The sequence below is a fragment of the Vidua chalybeata genome, chromosome 12 (genome assembly GCF_026979565.1).
Source record: "Vidua chalybeata isolate OUT-0048 chromosome 12, bVidCha1 merged haplotype, whole genome shotgun sequence".
NCBI lineage: Eukaryota > Metazoa > Chordata > Aves > Passeriformes > Viduidae > Vidua > Vidua chalybeata.
The window spans coordinates 1,958,175-1,975,550 of NC_071541.1; the positions used below are offsets into that span (position 1 = coordinate 1,958,175).

Here is a 17,376-nt window from a genome sequence, read left to right on the forward strand (position 1 = left end):
TGAGCCCCGGCGGTGAGCGCGGAGCCCCGGCCCCGGCAGAGGCCGCGGCTCCCGGCCCGGCTCCGGCGGGCTCGGGCTCCTCCTCCGCCCGCCTCCTGCCCCCGCCCCGGCGCCTTCCCAGCCTGCTCTCCGGGTAAACAGCGATGGCCGCCGAGGACCGAGGCGGAGAGCCCCGAGATAACATGGGGAACCACCTCCAGCTGGTGCCCGGTGAGGGCAGGGCCGGGCCGGGCCGGGGGCACCCACGGGGGAGGCGCCGGGCCGGGGCTCGGCGGGCAAGGCGGGGCGGGGAAGGGGAAAAGAGAAGGAAAGAAAAGGAAAGGAAAGGAAGGAAGCGGAGGCGGAGAGAAGAGGAAGGGGAAAGGAAAGCGAAGGGGAGGCGGGGAGAGCCCCCGGGCGGTGTGGGGAGCGCTGAGGGCCGGCGGGGCTGGGGGCGCTGCCGGCCGGTGCGAGGCGGCGGCGGGTGAGCCTGGCCCGTGGGGCCGCGGGCTCCTGCGGCCTCTGCTCCTGGGCTCCTACAAATCCTTCGAGGCCGTGGGTGTTCCCTCGAGGCCGTGGATGTTCCCTCGAGGCCGTGGGTGTTCCCTCGAGGCCGTGGGTGTGCGGTGCAGGAAGGGACACGGGTGTTTGGGGCAGCCGATGGGGTTTGGGGCGCGGTGGGGCTCCCGGCAGAGCGGGCAAAGCAGGCACTTCTCTGTGCATCGGGACCCCTGTGAAACCCGGAGTCCGAGCAGAATCTGTGTTGTTTTAGAAAGTCTCTGCTGTGTTTTCCAGTGCAAATAAGCAGAGGTGCTGGGTGGAGAGCAGTGCTGGATCCCATGTGCTGCCCGGCTTATCTCTCGCACACACCAGAGCAATTCCTCACCCAGGGAATTATTGCATAATTATTGCATAATAATGTGTTTTTTTCTGCATGTGGTGCCTCTACACTGACAGGAGATCGAATGGGTTGGGAAGCAGCTTGTGCTTAACTGAAAAGAAGCATTATTTCAGAATAAGCATGCAGGGGAGAAGGGAGCAGGAAATCCTGCCAGGAGCCAGTGGCATTTCTCATGGCAGGAAATTCTGTGAGCTCTTTAGGCCTGTATGTTTTAAATGATAGGAAAATATTTCCTGAATACTTTAGGAAATACAGCCTTAATATCACCGTAGTATAAGCAATTTTCCTGAATATTTGGGGAAATACAGCTTTAATATCACCTTAAGTTATTTCCAGCTTTAATATAAGCTATTTCCTGAATATTTGAGGAAATACAGCTTTAATATCACCATAATGAGTTATTTCCTGAATATTTTAGAAAATACAGGTTTAATATAACCTTAATATGACCTGTATATAACCTTGTCCCTTTTCCTTAAATGAGGTTCATATTTCCTCATTTCTGCACAAAGCAATTGAGAGTGGGTTGGGTTGTGTTAGTGAACCAGCATGAGGAAAATGTGATTTTTGTTATGCAGGGGAGCCTTCTGCGCTCGCTTTTCCCTCTTTCCTGTGTGCCGGAGGTGCTGCTAATCCTGGAATTTAAAGATAAACAAAACCCCGTAGTTGGGGGTGTAAAAGGTTCAGCTTGTTTTGCCAGCTGAGAGGGAGGAGGAGAGGGAAGGCGCCGGGATTTTCTGTGTTTTGGGCTGGCTGGTGCTGCTGCAGTGAAATGAGTCATCACAGTCCCTCAGCCAGCACCACACAGCAGCCACTGTGCGCTTTTGGCAGCAGCCAGCAAAAGTTTGCAGGGCACAATTCTTTCCAATCAACTGCTAATTCCTTCTCTGTGTTCAGAAAAGCAAGTGGGACAGCCTCTCCCTGTTAAAACTGCTAATGATGGATGCAGCCGGATGGGAGCACGTGGAAAAATCAGAATATTTTGGTTTTTTCCCCCCTCCCCCATCCTGCAGTGATGCCCCAGAACCAAACAGAAACTTCCTGCTCTTCCCCTCCGTCAAACTAAGCAAAATAATGGCTGCTTTGGACATCCTAAACATTTTGTAATTGTTCGTGGTTAGGGTTGCTAATTGAATATAAGAAATTTCATATAGATGTGGAGTATTTTTAACAGCCACTAGGCAGATGGTGTCTCATTGCTGAAAGGACTGTAATTAGGTACAATACCAAAGAGAGTCTGTAACCTCCTTTCCTGTTGTGCTGGATCATTTCTTGCTGAGATAAATTCAATATAGGATGGATCTGTAAGAGCAGGTTCTGTAAACTATCAACTATTTAAAAAAAACATAAGTGAGGTGAAGCAGAAATAAGACCAGTGACTAAACATTTTGTGGGAGCATTTAACAAGTGTGTCTGAAGGGCAAAGAGGGGAAAAAAGGTTTTCTAAAATCAGCTTTTAATGTCTTTTTCACTGTTCTCTTGTACTCCACTCTCAGAAATAGTGAATTTGGTGGTGCTCCCATTTCTGAAGGAAAATCCTTTGCTTCTGCAACATCCTTCTTTTTTGAGATTTCCCTGCAGAATCTTTCAGGATGAGAGAACCCCTCTACCTTTTATATTTTCAACTGTTTTTAAGAAGATATTAATTGCAAAGGCAGGCAACTAGACTGGCTATTGTAAATTATTTTTTTCATCTTGTAATAGCTTTCAAGCACCACTTGTGATGTTTTTCAGCACCACTGGGATTATCCATTACCCAGCAGCTCTTGGTGTAAGAATCCTGGAGACTGGGTTATGCTAATGTGTAGTTTAGGCATAACAAGCTGTATAAATAATGTTTGTGTTCAAAGAATTAGGGTCAATTAATGCAGTGACTGATACTTTAATTGTCCTCTTGCTTGAAAATTGCTTTAGGATTGGCTGAGGAATGGGAAGGAAGCAGTAGTTTTTAAATACTATTTTGTATCTGAAATCCCTCCTAGTCTTGTGTTTGGCTTCCTCAGGAGTTGCCTTTGCTGGGTTTGTGTTTGGTGTACACACAGCAAGGGCTGACAGCAATTCAATTGTCTAAAATACCAGCAAGAGTCTCTGCGTGAACACGGAGCTTCCCATTGCTTCTTACTCACTTGCAGTTTGATTGTTGAGGTTTGTGCAGCTTCAGACTCTTTACTCAGCATCCTGCAAGGAGTGAAGTGATCTGGCATCCTGGTGTGCAGGCAGAAAACCTTTCGAGCTGAGATAAGGAAGCACCCCTGTAGTGAAAACCTGAACTGACAGCCTTTGTTTATTCTTTTCTTCCAAGGAAAGTTGTTCTTTGGGCTTTCAGAAATAAATTACCAGCTTTTGACCCTTTCTACAGAATGATGATTTTGCTCTAACAACAAGAAAATTGTTTTCCTCTGGTTTATTTCCCTGTGCAAAGCTGTAGCCTGGGAATATTGAATGCATTTCCCTGATTCTCAGGTTTTTTCTCAGTATCTCAGTCTTGTCTGATTGATTCCTATAAAATATTCTGTATGTGCTTCTTAGTAGAGAGCGAGGAAGAGGATGACAATGAAATGGAAGTGGAAGACCAAGATAGTAAAGAAGCTGAGAAGCCAAATATCATTAATTTTGATACCAGTTTGCCCACATCACATATGGTATGTTTTTATATATTGTCCATTAAATATATGCTGAAAGGGTTTGGATGGGGTTTGTATAGTTTTACTGTAATGTGCTTAAGCCACAAACATAATTTTATTTTCACAGAATCATAAGATGATTTGGGTTGGAAAAACCATAGAGGGCACCCAGTTGAACCCCCTGGGCAGGGACAGCTTCCAGTGTCCCACATTGCTCCAAGCCCTGTCTAGCTTGGCCTTGGACACTTCCAGGGATCCAGGGGCAGCCCCAGCTGCTCTGGGCACGCTGTGCCAGGGCCTGGCCACCCTCACAGGGAGGAATTTCTTCCCAGTATCCCATCTAACCCTGCCCTCTGGCAGTGGGAAGCCATTCCCTGTGTCCTGCCACTCCATGCCTTGGAAAGAGCCTCTGCTCATCTTCCCTGGAGCTCCTGCAGATACTGGAAGGCCACATTAGATCCGCCTGGAGCCTCCTCCAGGCTGAACAAGCCCAGAGCAGCTCCATGCCCGTGCTCTGTCCACGTCCTCCCTGCCCGCCCCCCTTCCCTGACCGTCCCTCCTTGCCGTCGGCAGTACCTGGGCTCGGACATGGAGGAGTTCCACGGCAGGACCGTGCACGATGACGACAGCTGCCAGGTGATCCCCGTGCTGCCCCGGCTGATGGTGATGCTGATCCCCGGCCAGACGCTGCCGCTGCAGCTCTTCCGCCCCCAAGAGGTTAGCATGGTGCGGAATTTAATTCAGAAAGACAGAACCTTTGCTGTCCTTGCATACAGGTAAAAGCCACGGGCGGGTTGCTGGTGTGTGCAGCATGTTTTTAGCGCAGTTTCTGTGGGTACTGAAGCAAAAGCAGATGGTTGCATCAGTTCTGTGCTCGATAACAAGCTGAAATTGCTTAACAGAAGTTGTCTTCCAATATGTAATGGCAGTGTAGGTGCTTGACAGCATCTCGTGTTTGTGTGGAGAATCAGCAAGTGCTGATCTGTGTCCTTGTTTGAGCATCCTCTTTTTTTTCAGTAACTGTTTGTTCCATCTTGTTAAAGAATAAGCCTTGACCCGAAATGTCAAAGTCACATTCTTGTTCTGAGAGCTGTATTGTTGCTTGTTTTGTGTGTGAGCTAACAAGCGCTGGCAAATGTTTCACAGTGGAGTTGAGAGACAGGAGGTGATAGAAAAGTGGAGAAGAGAAAAGCTGATCGGTGCCAGAAGAAGTTGGGAATGTTCCTCCCTCTTCCCCCTGCAATTTACTATGGATTAATTGTGTGGGAGGTGGGAACAGTTCCTGTTACAAAGTCAATCCAAAGAATGTTTGCTTTCAGTGCTTTCAGTGTCTGCATTTGAAATGCTGACACACTGGTGATCCCTGTGCTCCCAGAATGTCACAGCTAGACACTAAAACAAAATCAAGTCACCTGGCAAAACAACCAACCAAAACAATAGAAATTGCTTTATAATGGAAAAATTATTACTGTGATTAATTAAAGGTATTTTACCAAAAATTGCTTTTTTGATCAGACCAATCATGTACAGTCAGTACAGGCAGACTGGAGACTGAATTAGCAGTGCTGTTTGGAGTGGGTTAATTAATTTAATTAATCTTTAATTCTGTTACTCTTAGCAATGCACATGAGAGGGAAGCACATTTTGGAACGACAGCAGAAATCTATGCCTACAGAGAAGAGCAGGAATACGGAGTTGAAACAGTCAAGGTGAAAGCAATTGGAAGACAGAGGTTCAAGGTGCTTGAAATACGAACTCAGTCAGATGGGTACGAAAATTATGGAGTTAATTCTCTACTCAAGTCAACTTCCCTAGGAGTATGCTTTTATTTGCTGTATTCCAGTTTGATAGCTGTGATTTTTAGAGGCTCTTCTGACTAGTTTTAACATATTACATAATTAATGCCTTTTTCCATTTCTAAAAGTGCTCAAGATCCTGAACATCCAGTAAGAACATGCTGAGTCTTCCCTCATTTTCAACTCCTTGGCATCGTGCCCTGCACCATGGCAGTGTCACTGGCCAGAGCTCCAGGCTCCAGCATTGATCTGGGAGCATGTGACAATTCTTAGCACAATTGCCAGAGCTTCTGTCATATTTTTTGCAAGGCTTGTGAAGTATTTACTCCAAACCTGTAAATCTAGAGCTGTTCACCTGTATCCTGCAATTCAGCATAGTGGCATTGCTGTAGAAAGAGGCCTGGGAGCAGCATTTCTGTGGTTTTGTGACCTGCAGCTGAAGAAATGAAGAATACTTGTGCTGTTTGCTCTCTAACATTTGGTTCCCAGTAACAGACTCTGAGTGTTACAGCTTTGGAGAAGCCCTGCTTGGACATATGGTGGCAGTGCTTGGACAACTGCAGCAGCAGCAGCTTTGTTACTGGAATTCACTGTCCAGAGCTCCTTAGCAAGAACATTTCCATAATTCTTGGTGTTTCTGATTCCTGAGTGCTTTTGGCACAACATAATCTTACAGTTTATTGCAAGTTACCAGTTCAGGGCTGTCTCTGTGAAAAAATCAAAAATTTTCTAATTACACATCCCTCAATAATTGTCATTAATGACACACCCCTCAATATTTCAGGATTTCTGCTGCATAATCCTGATAAAACATGAAGTCTTTCCTGCTGGACAGCTTATGCTGAGGTCTTTGTGGAAGAGGTGACCTTTGATGCTGGGATATTAAAATCTGATCAGAGTCTGTATCCTATTTCTGCTGATTCTGACCTCTAGCTGAGCACAGAAGCTTTTGTGGTTTGAAGATAGCAAAGTGCATTTCAGCTAAACTGAGGCATTGAGATGGAAGAGCTGGTTTTTTATACCAAAAGTAACTTGAGGAGACAAAAATCTAAATCTATAGTGCTGAGACTGTGGAACATTCAGCTGTGTTGCCACTGCCAATCTGTCTGTATTTCTGTCCACCACAATCCCAACAGATCTGTAGTGCTCTAGAATAAAAAGGAGTTCTGATGGAATGGGTTATTGTTTAAATTCTCTAGTACTGTGGAGTGATTAATCCATTGCACCAGCCTGTGTTCCCATAAGCAATAAAATCAATTTTTTTTAAAATGCATGTATTGGAAAAAAACATTTAAAAAATATGTGTACACCTCATCTTTTTGTTTCCTTTCTCAGAATCCAGCAGGCTAAAGTACAAATCCTGCCTGAGCGAGTGCTGCCTCCCACCATGTCAGCAGTGCAGCTGCAGTCTCTCAGCAGGTGCCACGTGCTTCCCTCTTCCAAACCCACTTCCTGGCAGGACAGAGCCATCAGGCAGTGGTGGCAGAAGTACCAGAAGGTGAGAAGTTATTCTACAGCTTTGGTTATTATGGTTTTGTATTTTTTTGTCTTAATTTCTGATGGCATCTTGAGAATCGGTATCCTGTTCCATCTGTAGAGGAGGAGGCACAACAGGGAAGGCAGATTCCCACCTCCTGCTTTTCATGGAATCACACCATGGTTTGGGTTGGAAAGGTCCTTAAAGCCCATCCATCCCAAGGGCAGGGACACCTTCCACTATCCCAGGTTGCTCCAAGCCCCCTCCATTCTGGCTTTGGACACTTCCAAGGATGGGGAGGCCACAGCCTCTCTGGGCAACCTGTGCCAGTTTATATCTGTATTTATTATTTATTTTATTGTTTTGGTCATTGACACAGAGAAGTTACCTTGAAATCTTGTGTCTCTGTAGAGATTTTTGGAACTACCTCCAGAAATTAATACAGAATCCTGGTAACTCGACTCAAGTTTGGATTTGCTTTTTTCTTTAACGGTTTTGAACTCTTGTACCCTCAAAATCAAATTAAAAACTCCATTGATAACAAAGAGCTCTTGATTCTCAGAATTCCTGACCAAGTTCATGTGAGTTAATGAGCCCAGAAATTCTGAGCTGTGGGGTGGAAATCCCTTTCCTAGGCTGATTTTGTCAGGTGAAGCTGAAATGAAGTGAACCCACGGTAGGAAAAGCCTGGGATGCAGATGCCGAGCAGGGTAATTGTCCTGTTGACCTCCATCTCCCTACTGGTGTCATTTGTAAATGAGGAGAGTTGCCCTCAAAGGGGAGATGAAAATTGAATTTGTACATATTTGCAGTGCAATATGAGCTCCTCTTTTGAAAAGCAGCGTAGTTGTGTTGTGTGCTGCTTTTTAGACTTTTATTAACTAAAGCTCTCAATTTCTGTGTTCAGAAATCACTGGAGAAAATGGGTTAATTAAACAAATGACATTGCACTGGTGGAAATTTGGTGGTTCCAGGACCAGCTGGTGGAGACAGGAACAGATGCACTGTTAATAGCACTTAAATTTTCAACTGTCTCCATTTCAGAAAGACACACTTTTGAAAGACATAATTTTTTATTACTAAACATCAGAAATACCTCTAATGCAGAGACAGGTTTTGTGACAAAATCCATGTATTGTCCTGTTGAGAAGGCTTAGCCCTCAATGCATCTGAAAATGGGTTTGGAAGCTTCACAGTCAGGTGCTAGTCCTGATGGGGATAATTTCTTGTATCTTTAAATAATCAGGTCTGTCTTCCCTGTTTTATTTGTTTCAAAAAAGCTGTCCCTAAAGTCTGCCTTTGTTAAAAATGAATATTTGTGGGTTTGGTTTCAGAGGAAGTTCCACTGTGCAAGTTTGACATCTTGGCCCCCCTGGCTCTACTCTCTCTATGATGCTGTAAGTTCCCCCTTAAACCAAATAACCTGCACAGAGCTTTCTAGTTGTAATATCTGAGTATGGGATAATAGGAAAGCTGTAATTTTATTGGCTCATCATTTCCATTTTAAAGCATTTTATATTCAGAGTAGTGTGAAAAGATCAGGAAGGGCTTCCCCCACTGTGGTTGTTTCCTCCTTCCTACAGCAAATGTCTGGGAGGGATAGCAGAGATTCTGTGTTGTCTCAGAGCAAAAACCAGTTAAAATATGCAGGTACAAAGTGATTCTTTAATTATTCTTTAATTAAAAACTACTGTCCACTTAGGGAAAAGAGCTTACTCTACATTTTGCTTCCCTTTTGTTTTTTTCCTAAGAAGAAAACAGCAATAGCTGTGTATTTAAATTAGGCTTTTCTTCTAACAAAAGGAAACCTTGATGGAGAGAGTCAAGAGGCAGCTCCATGAGTGGGATGAAAACCTTAAAGATGAATCTCTTCCATCAAACCCAATAGGTACGAGCTTTTTTTTTCAATTTTTTAAAAAATTCTTAAGAGACCACAGCTTAGATAATTACCTGTGGTAAATAGAAACAGTTGGATTTATTTCTCTGTTAATTCTAACAGACCTGCTGCTTTCTCATTTCTAGATTTTTCTTACAGAGTTGCTGCCTGCCTGCCCATTGATGATGCTTTACGTATCCAGTTGCTCAAAATAGGCAGTGCTGTGCAGAGGCTCCGCTGTGAGCTAGATATCATGAACAAAGTGAGTGCTTCTTCCTTATTTGCCATCAAATTGCCAAAAAAATAGGAGTGACTGTCACAATCTCTTCCAGAAATGATGCAATTTCCAGCTAATCCTTCCAGAGGATGAATTTGGGCGTTCTGTTATTTCTTCAAAAGTTTGCTCGAAAGGAAAATTATGTCTCAGTGCTGGATTATGTTTGGCAGCAAGAAAAAACATATATAATATATAGTAAATAGTATATATAACACATAATATATATAATACATAATGTAACATATATTGAACATATAAAATATAATATATAATTATATTTGCTTTTGCTAGAAGTATTTCAGTGTGGCACAGCAGTTTTTTAACCATGAGGTGGTGCTAGAAGTCCAGTGTTGTTAACAACCATCACAGCCCCACACTGACACCACGATCCAGCATCATTTTGACATGGAAAGTTTTGGATTTTGTAGCAAAATCTTTGTAGTATTGAGCATAAATCTAAAGATTGGACTAAACAGATTTTTTTTATTTTGTAAAAGACATTTATTTCTTAGGCAATTCCTTCTTAAGATGTTCAAAAACTTGTTTCTCTTCTCTTCTTTCCATTGCCATGGCCTTGTAATGTTCTAAATGTTCTATTTTTGTGTAGTACAGTTCTTGGTAATAATTTATATTTTCTAAATAACAGTACTGTGCTTGTCTGATGGACACAGAGCAGTGGGAATTTTGCCTCTTTGCATAAAAAGTAGTGTCATTAAATTCTTGCCTGTTTCTGGGGAAAAGAGAACCTGAGGGTCATTTTAATAATGATCCTCTTCCCAAATTCATGCACCAGAAATTTAAAGAAAGGAGGCAGAAAACATCTCTTCCAAATGCTGAGACAAAATGGGCAGGTGTTTGCCTGAGGCTGTAGTCAGACTAAATTTCACTTGTCTTTTCTGAGTTGAAACTCTGAAAACACCCTGATACTCCAGTGCTGCTGAGAACTGTTCCTGTTCAGTAATTATGTGTTTTCCATAAATCCCAAAGAGGCAGGAGAACTTCAATTAGCCTCATAAATTCAAGTTAAAGTTGCTTTTTAGCCTATATCCAAGAGGTGTTTTCTTCATCATCATGTGACATTTTGGTCTGTAAATGTGTTTAACTGTTCTGTGTTAGTGTCAGAATGGGGAGTGCACTGTGGCTTTTTACAGCTTATTTAGCAGCATTTTTATCCAATCCAGTCCTTTTTATCCAGAGTTCTTTCGGATGCCCTGGCTTGCTCAGAATGCAATTTCCAATAAATAAAACTGATCCTGAGAGCTGGTCCATTTTCCTTTGATACCAAAGTATTGTACTTTTATCAGCTTTCCCAATGCTAATTTTAAGGAATGTGCCTGGCTCCCAGGTGTAGCAGTGTGAATTCCACTTGGGAGTGCTAATTGCAGTCATCAGAGAGGTTTGGAAGAGTGGCTGAATTGGACTCTGAGGGCTGTGTGAGCATTGCAGTGCAATCTGTGAGTGAGGTGGGGAAGTTCCTGGCAGGAGAGAGCGGCCAGGGCAGCTTCAAGAGGGGCTGAGGAGGATCTGAGGAGTAGAGCTCTTGTCCTTCCTCATCTCCAGGGAGCAGAGTGGGGCAGGAGCAGGGGCACCTCCAGGAGAGGAGCTGGAGCAGCTGAAACCCAACAAAAACCTCTGAAGGGAGCAGAGGAGAGAGGAAGGAGTGGTTTGAGTGGGTGGTGTCACAGCTCAGGGGGCTCAGAAACACAAACTCCCGGTTCAAAGAGCACTGTCCCTGAGTGCAGCATTTTATTCCAAAATCCTGTGGCTCATTTTGGGGGAATTTCACAGGCATTACCCTTAAGAAGAAGTAGAGGTAATGCACGTGCTGAAAATGAATGGGAGTGTTCTGCTGAGCTGATTTAAATGCTGCTTTTCTGGGCAGTGTCAGTGATGAATTGTTCAGTTCTGCTTTGTAGAAATTGTGGAAGATGGATTAATCTGTTATCATCTCCAGGAGAGAGATCAATATGTTTTACCTATTTTTGTGAGGAAATTAAACCCATTGATCTACAGTACCCTCAAATTTAAGAAAGACTTAATGATTGCATTTGTCTCATCTGCCTTTCTGTGCTGTATTGCAGAAGAGCAAAGGTTGTTTTTTCTAAATTAGCCTTTAGAGACCTTAAAAGGTTGGCTCATTTATTATCTTTGTGGAGTCAGATCCAATTCTCTGTGTGTGGACCTTTCTGTTAGGGGATGATATGAAAATTATTATGTCTTTTAGATAATAATTGATGTTTAAATAAGTAAAATGCATAGGAAAAATAGCCCACATCAGTGACTGCTGAACAAAACAATTGGTCCAAAGTCTGTTCTGATGGAAAGGGAGAGACATTTTTTATTACTTCCCACTGCTGACAAGCATCTGGAAATTAATGAAATTTCCCTCTTTGTTTCTCTTTCCCAGTGCACATCTCTCTGTTGTAAGCAATGCCAAGACACAGAAATAACTACCAAGAATGAAATATTCAGGTGAGTTTATTACTCTTCATCTCGGGCAGCTCCTAGGTCAGAAAGACGGGCCCAGCAAAGCAGATTAAGCTGGGTTAAGTCTTAAAACTGCTGGGTTTGTTACAGCTCCAATAAAATTTAAGTAAATATAGACAGTTTATATTTGAGTTTTTTTAATAAAAAGTTTGGGAATCTCAGCATTTCCAGATATATTGGAAGAGATATTGGTGTTGAGCCACACCCCCAGCACCTCGCAGGGAACAATTTGAAATATAAATGTGTCACATAAAGACTTTTCCATCCTGGTATTTCTGAGTAAAGTTTTTGATATCCCAAATTTTATTTCTCAGCGCTTCATTTATATGTCAACAGGCCATAAGAGCCAATTAAAATGCACTAATTAGGGGATATAAACAGGCTCCCAGGATGTTGGCATGCAGGGAAGGTTCCTATTCAAGCCAATAAGTGTCGTGATCCCTTTTTTCTTGGAAGAATTTAAGGTTATTCCTGATAACTGGCCCCATTCTTTATTTGCCCTCTACAATATTTGCCATGTTTAACAACGATTACATTTCCCAAATAATTGCTGCTTCTGTCAGCCTTGTCGCTGCTTTAAATCTTGATTAACTCCCATCACCCATCCCCTCTGATAATGGGAAGGTTAGAAGATGGTTTGGGTTAACAAAGACTCCCCACAGTTTTTCTTTATCAGTGTGATAAGGAGCTGATGGGGTAATTAAAAGCCATTTCTTATCTCCTAATCAAATAATGGATTGCAGACACCACAGTTCCTGCTGTGTCAATATGATGAACTTTTAACAGAAGTGCTGGGAAGCTGGTGCAATAAATGAACATTTTTGCTTACATTTAAAGTTACAGTTTCCTTGCTTTTCTTGGAACTTCATGTTTAAAGTAAAACACAGGATGAGTCTATCGTGTACTTTCCTGCAATTCTAGGCAAATCTGAGCAATGATATTTTAAATTAGCATCTATTTTCTTCCAGTTTTTAATGCTATAATTCAAGGCACTTTTTTTTTTCCCCTACAAAAAGCAGGGATTTTTTACTCTGTTGAACTATTTTAAGCTTTGCTGGCAGTTTTTCCTCTGTTTGCACTTGCCACCCTTCGGGGCTGGTTTATTTTGATTTTTTTTCTTGCTCTCTGATAAAATTCTTTGTGTGTTGTAGCTTATCCTTGTGTGGGCCCATGGCAGCCTATGTGAATCCCCATGGATACATCCATGAAACTCTCACTGTATATAAAGCTTCCAACCTGAGTCTCAGTGGACGGCCCTCCACAGAGCACAGCTGGTTCCCTGGGTAAGAGCAGCAACATTTTAATAGAAAATTACCCAAACTGGTTATTTCTGAGAGGGTGGAATAGTAAATATTGAGGTTTTTAGGCACATGTCATCATTTCACTCATGTAAAAAATAAGGAACTAAATTTAGACTTATTCAAAATACAAATAAAATGGAAAAATAACACAAAATGTTGCAGAATTTAATATTTTTTAAATGAGGAAATATTAAGGTTTTAAAACATAGTCTAGAATCTAAACTATTTAAACCAAGTTGTCTGGAAATTTGTGTGTAGTTTTGTTTCAAGTACAGCTATTAGGATTGTTTTCACACAGCTTTAGTGCAAGTGAAAACCAGAATATAGAAATACACTTCATCTACTGAAATACATTGTTATATCTAAAAATGAAATAAATGTTACATGAAATAAAAATTCTTTAACATTTGTATTGATCTGATTATCTTTGATTTTATTTTAATAATAATTAATAATGAGTCTGCCTCTCTGAGACAGTAACAGAATGAAGTGTTTAGATGTAAAAGTTTGCCTAATAAATAACAGGTCTTGCATCCAGGACTTTTTTCCTGGGATATCACAGAGAACTGAGCAATAATTTGGAGGATGTCTGGCATTTCTACCACATGCTTTAACATTCCCTAAAGAAAATCTGAGACTTTTAATATCTGGAGTTAATATTGCTCATCTTTTTGTGTTTTCTCAGCTCTTCTATGATGGTTTTGAAATATTCATGTTCTACCTCATAAAGAGAAAAGCTCTGCTGCTGTGGGAGGTGCAGCAGTCCCCGTTATTTGAAAAGCAGGGCAAAAATCACTTTCATTGCCATTAAATAATTTACTCTGAGAAGTTTTGTGACCCCTCTTCAGGGCTCTCAGCGTTTCTGGGAAAATAAAAAGCTTTGCTTGCTTCCTCTCTTTGAAGAGGCAAGAGAGGGCTTTGGGGGTGGGATGTTTGTGGGGGGCTTGTCTTCATTTTTTGAAGCTCTGCAGGGTTTTAGATGGGAGCTGGGATTCCTGAGGAGTTTTTGCAAATGCAGCTGGGGATTGGTATCCAAATGCAGTTTGGGATTGTTACCCAAATTCAACTGGGGATTGGTATCCAAATACGGTTTGGGGTTGTTATCCAAATTCAGCTGGGGGTTGTGACCCAAATGCAGTTTGGGATTCTTACTCAAATTCAACTGGGGATTGTTGTCCAAATCCACTCTGGGGAGTGTTGCCCAAATCCAGCTGGGGATTGGTACCCAAATTCAGTTTAGGGTTGTTACCCAAATTCAGTTGGAGATTGTGACCCAAATGCAGTTTAGGATTGTTACCCAAATCCAGCTGGGGATTGGTACCCAAATGCAGTTTGGAGTTGTTGCCCAAACCCAGCTGGGGATTGTCACCCAAACCCACTTTGGGGATTGTTGCCCAAACCCAGCTGGGGATTGTCACCCAAACCCACTTTGGGGATTGTTGCCCAAACCCAGCTGGGGATTGTCACCCAAACCCACTTTGGGGATTGTTGCCCAAATCCATCTGGGGATTGTCACCCAAACCCACTTTGGGGATTGTTGCCCAAACCCAGCTGGGGATTGTCACCCAAACCCACTTTGGGGATTGTTGCCCAAACCCAGCTGGGGATCGCTACCTGCCGAATGCTGCAGCATTTTCCAGAGGCCTTTTCCCTCACCAAGGCTTTGCTGTGCCCTGGGCAGGTACGCCTGGACCATAGCCCAGTGCAGGATCTGCGGGAGCCACATGGGCTGGAAGTTCACGGCCACCAGGAAGGAGCTGTCCCCTCCCAAGTTCTGGGGGCTGACGCGCTCGGCGCTGCTGCCCCGCATCCCCGAGGACGCCGAGGACTCGGAGCGCGGCCGCTCGCCGCTGCTGTGCCTGTGACACCCCCGGGGCTCTGCTCAGTGCTGCTCCTGCTTCCTCAGCCCAGGAACCCCGGGAAGCACACTCCTATCCCCAGGGAACCAGGCTCACCCAGCTCCCTGTGCTGTTCCTCGGGAGCTCCGGACTCTTCCTGCAGAGGGGGTGCCAGGGGACGCCGGGAATGCAGGTCCACGTGGGACACCAGGAAATCTCTGATCCACGTGGACACACCTTGAGACTGGACTTGTGTAATTCCCACTTGCAGTGAAGGAAGGGGGATGGAAACTAAAACCAAACTAAAATCCCAATAAGCAGAGTCTGATTGATGCAATATTCCTGGGATGGCAGAGAGCAGTGACCTGCTGTGGAGTGTTTGCCATAATACACTTACAAGTGGTTTGCTGAGAATCCCCGTTTCTAACTCTCTGAAGTCCTTCAGGTTTGCTGCTTGTGCTGTTTCTCAGCTTTTTGCTGAATAACCATGGAAGAGAGAAGCAGCCTGAGAGTTTCTGAGTGCTGGAATGTGCAAAAGTTGGAATTGCAGCTGCCTCCCAGGATGGACCCCATGGGGAAGTGTCTGTTCCTTACAAGTTGTCTCATCTGTTTAGTCCATTTGACTTTAGAAGTCTTAAATTTTAAACTGTTGATAAGATGTGCACAGGTCAGTCCCAGGGGGCAAACAGCATTGTCATGTTCTGTTCAGTGTGCTTCAATTACTTCCAAATTATTCCTGGTTAATTTACCAGTGGTGGTGTCCAGGGGTTTGGGAAGGACTCTAAAACACCCCACTGAAGTGATTTTTAAGTAGTACTTGTGACAAAGGGAAGGAAAAAATCTCTTTTAATTATTTAATTGTAACTTTTAGATCATAAAGTAACATTTCAAATTATCACCTTATAAAGAGCAAAAGTTTCCAAATAAAACAGGAATACAGGCAGTGCCTTTTTGTGCGGAGGTTTCTTGGGTTTTGGTTTGGTTTTTATTTTGTCTGTGCTTCACAAATTGGGTGCCAGTCTGGGGCAGCTTTTGCCACTGATTTATTGGTTTTTTTTCCTCACAGAATGCACTTTGGTGATGGCAGTGGAGATTTTTTTTTTTTTTTAGTGCACATAAACACTTGGTTTTCTTGTGAAGCTGTTATCATTCACTGTTCATTTCTTCACGGTGATGTTAAACTAGTCAAGTTTAAGACATGAGCCACTGGTTGCTTGTTCTCTGTCAGCCTCCAGGCAGGTGTAGCAAGGACAGGTCACTTCAGCTGGGGGCCAAGGCCAAGCCTGGCACACAGGAGCTGATTCCCATGGCAGTGTGGTACCTCCAGCTGGAAAAACACCCCAAACCATGGACTTGCTGCTGGGTATTTGTCATGCCAGGTATGTAGAGATTAATTGTGTAACTCAGGTTTAGTTCTTTGAAACTTCCTACCTCTGTGCTGCTTCTGTTCTTCTTAGACACCTTTAATTCCGTGCTCAGTTCCCTGTGCAGTGCCCTGACTTGGCAGTGAACTGTGAAAAGCAGTATTTGGGATGTGGCTCTGAGCAAACAGAGGGTGATCATGGCCTGTGTTCATCCAGAAAACTTTCTGGATGTTGATAATGATTCATTATAAGCTTGGAAAGCCAGGCACTGGTGTGAGAGGGAGACTGGATGCTCTGTGTTTGTGAATCCACTGGAACCAGGCCTGGCTCTCCCTCACCCCTGCACACTCAACACATCTGGGCTCTACATTTGGGGTTTTTTTGTTCCTTTTCCCCTCAAAGTCCCTCCTGTCTGTTCTTCCTGTGGCCCTCAGTGGGGCTTGGTGGTGGCAAGAAGTTGGAGGGGGCTCCCAGCACCTTCTGCTGCCTTGGTGTGAGCGTTCACTGGGGGCTGGGAAGGAATTTCAAAAGGATTTTCTCAGCTGTCACTGAACTTCTAAAGGTTCAGTTCTTTGGGGTTTTGGCCGAGGCTTTTGGATTCTCAATTTAAAATGGCAATGTTTGAATCCAGAATAAGCATTTTTTTGGTGTTTTGTGTATATAGTCAAATGTAAACTAACATAATCGAGGTAAGTCAGGAGTAAATTAACACTAATTAAATTTCATTTGATGATGCTGTTCCATGTGCTAAACCTGTGCAGAGTTTGCTGTGTTGAGTCCATGACACCTTCCAGGTTGAGTCCTGTGGTGGTGAATCCAGTCCTTACTGGGAACTATCAAATGTCCAGCGCTCCAGGGTGTGGAATTGGGGGTGGTTCCTTACACTGGTTCATATTTCCCATACTTTGTTCTGAAGAGAAAACTATTGGTGGGAATTAGGGAAAATTTGGAACATCAGTATGGAAAAATACAGACAGCAACTGCTGAGGAGAGCTAGTCAAAGGAAACCAGATTTGATAAATATTTTCTACAGTTACCCCATTGATTGGCTGAGTAATTTCCTGCAGGAATTTAATCCTGAGGGATCACAGGATTTACAGCACAGACTCATTTTCAAGCCATCATTGCAGCATCACCAACAGCCCAGCCCGAGCCTGTAACTTTGCAAGTTTTCATTTATTTTAGGTTCATTTTGACAAATAGGTAGAACCACTTGTACAGTGGGTTTAAAATATTTCATATACTCATTTGTTTTTTATTAATGCTCTTTTTGGATGTGCTGCAGTTCATTTGTTCCTCTCTTTGTCACCTTTAATTGCTCTGTGAACTGCTCCATGGGTAGCCCAGTCTCTGCTTTAACTCTTCCTCCTCTCTGTCTTTTGGGACAACTTTTCTGACAAATCTTGTGGCTTGCAAATATTTGCAAAGAATAAAATTAAATTTGTTTCAAAACTCA

The 17,376-nt window shown here is 43.2% G+C and overlaps 1 protein-coding gene across 6 annotated transcripts; it reads left to right on the forward strand.

Annotated features, from left to right (window-relative positions):
• The first annotated feature begins 61 nt into the window (after positions 1-61).
• On the forward strand, positions 62-17,376 carry CRBN (cereblon). Of its 6 annotated transcripts, none has more exons than XM_053953929.1 (11): positions 62-210; positions 3,410-3,522; positions 4,078-4,280; positions 5,123-5,272; positions 6,636-6,798; positions 8,112-8,174; positions 8,581-8,665; positions 8,800-8,915; positions 11,338-11,402; positions 12,569-12,700; positions 14,400-17,376. In XM_053953929.1, the coding sequence occupies exons 1-11, from the start codon at positions 144-146 to the stop codon at positions 14,581-14,583; spliced, it is 1,341 nt and encodes a 446-aa protein (XP_053809904.1). In that variant the 5' UTR covers positions 62-143; the 3' UTR covers positions 14,584-17,376. The 6 variants fall into 6 exon arrangements, with proteins under 6 accessions (XP_053809904.1, XP_053809905.1, XP_053809906.1 ...); XM_053953930.1 differs by having other exon boundaries at positions 3,413-3,522; XM_053953931.1 differs by lacking the exon at positions 62-210 and adding an exon at positions 531-598.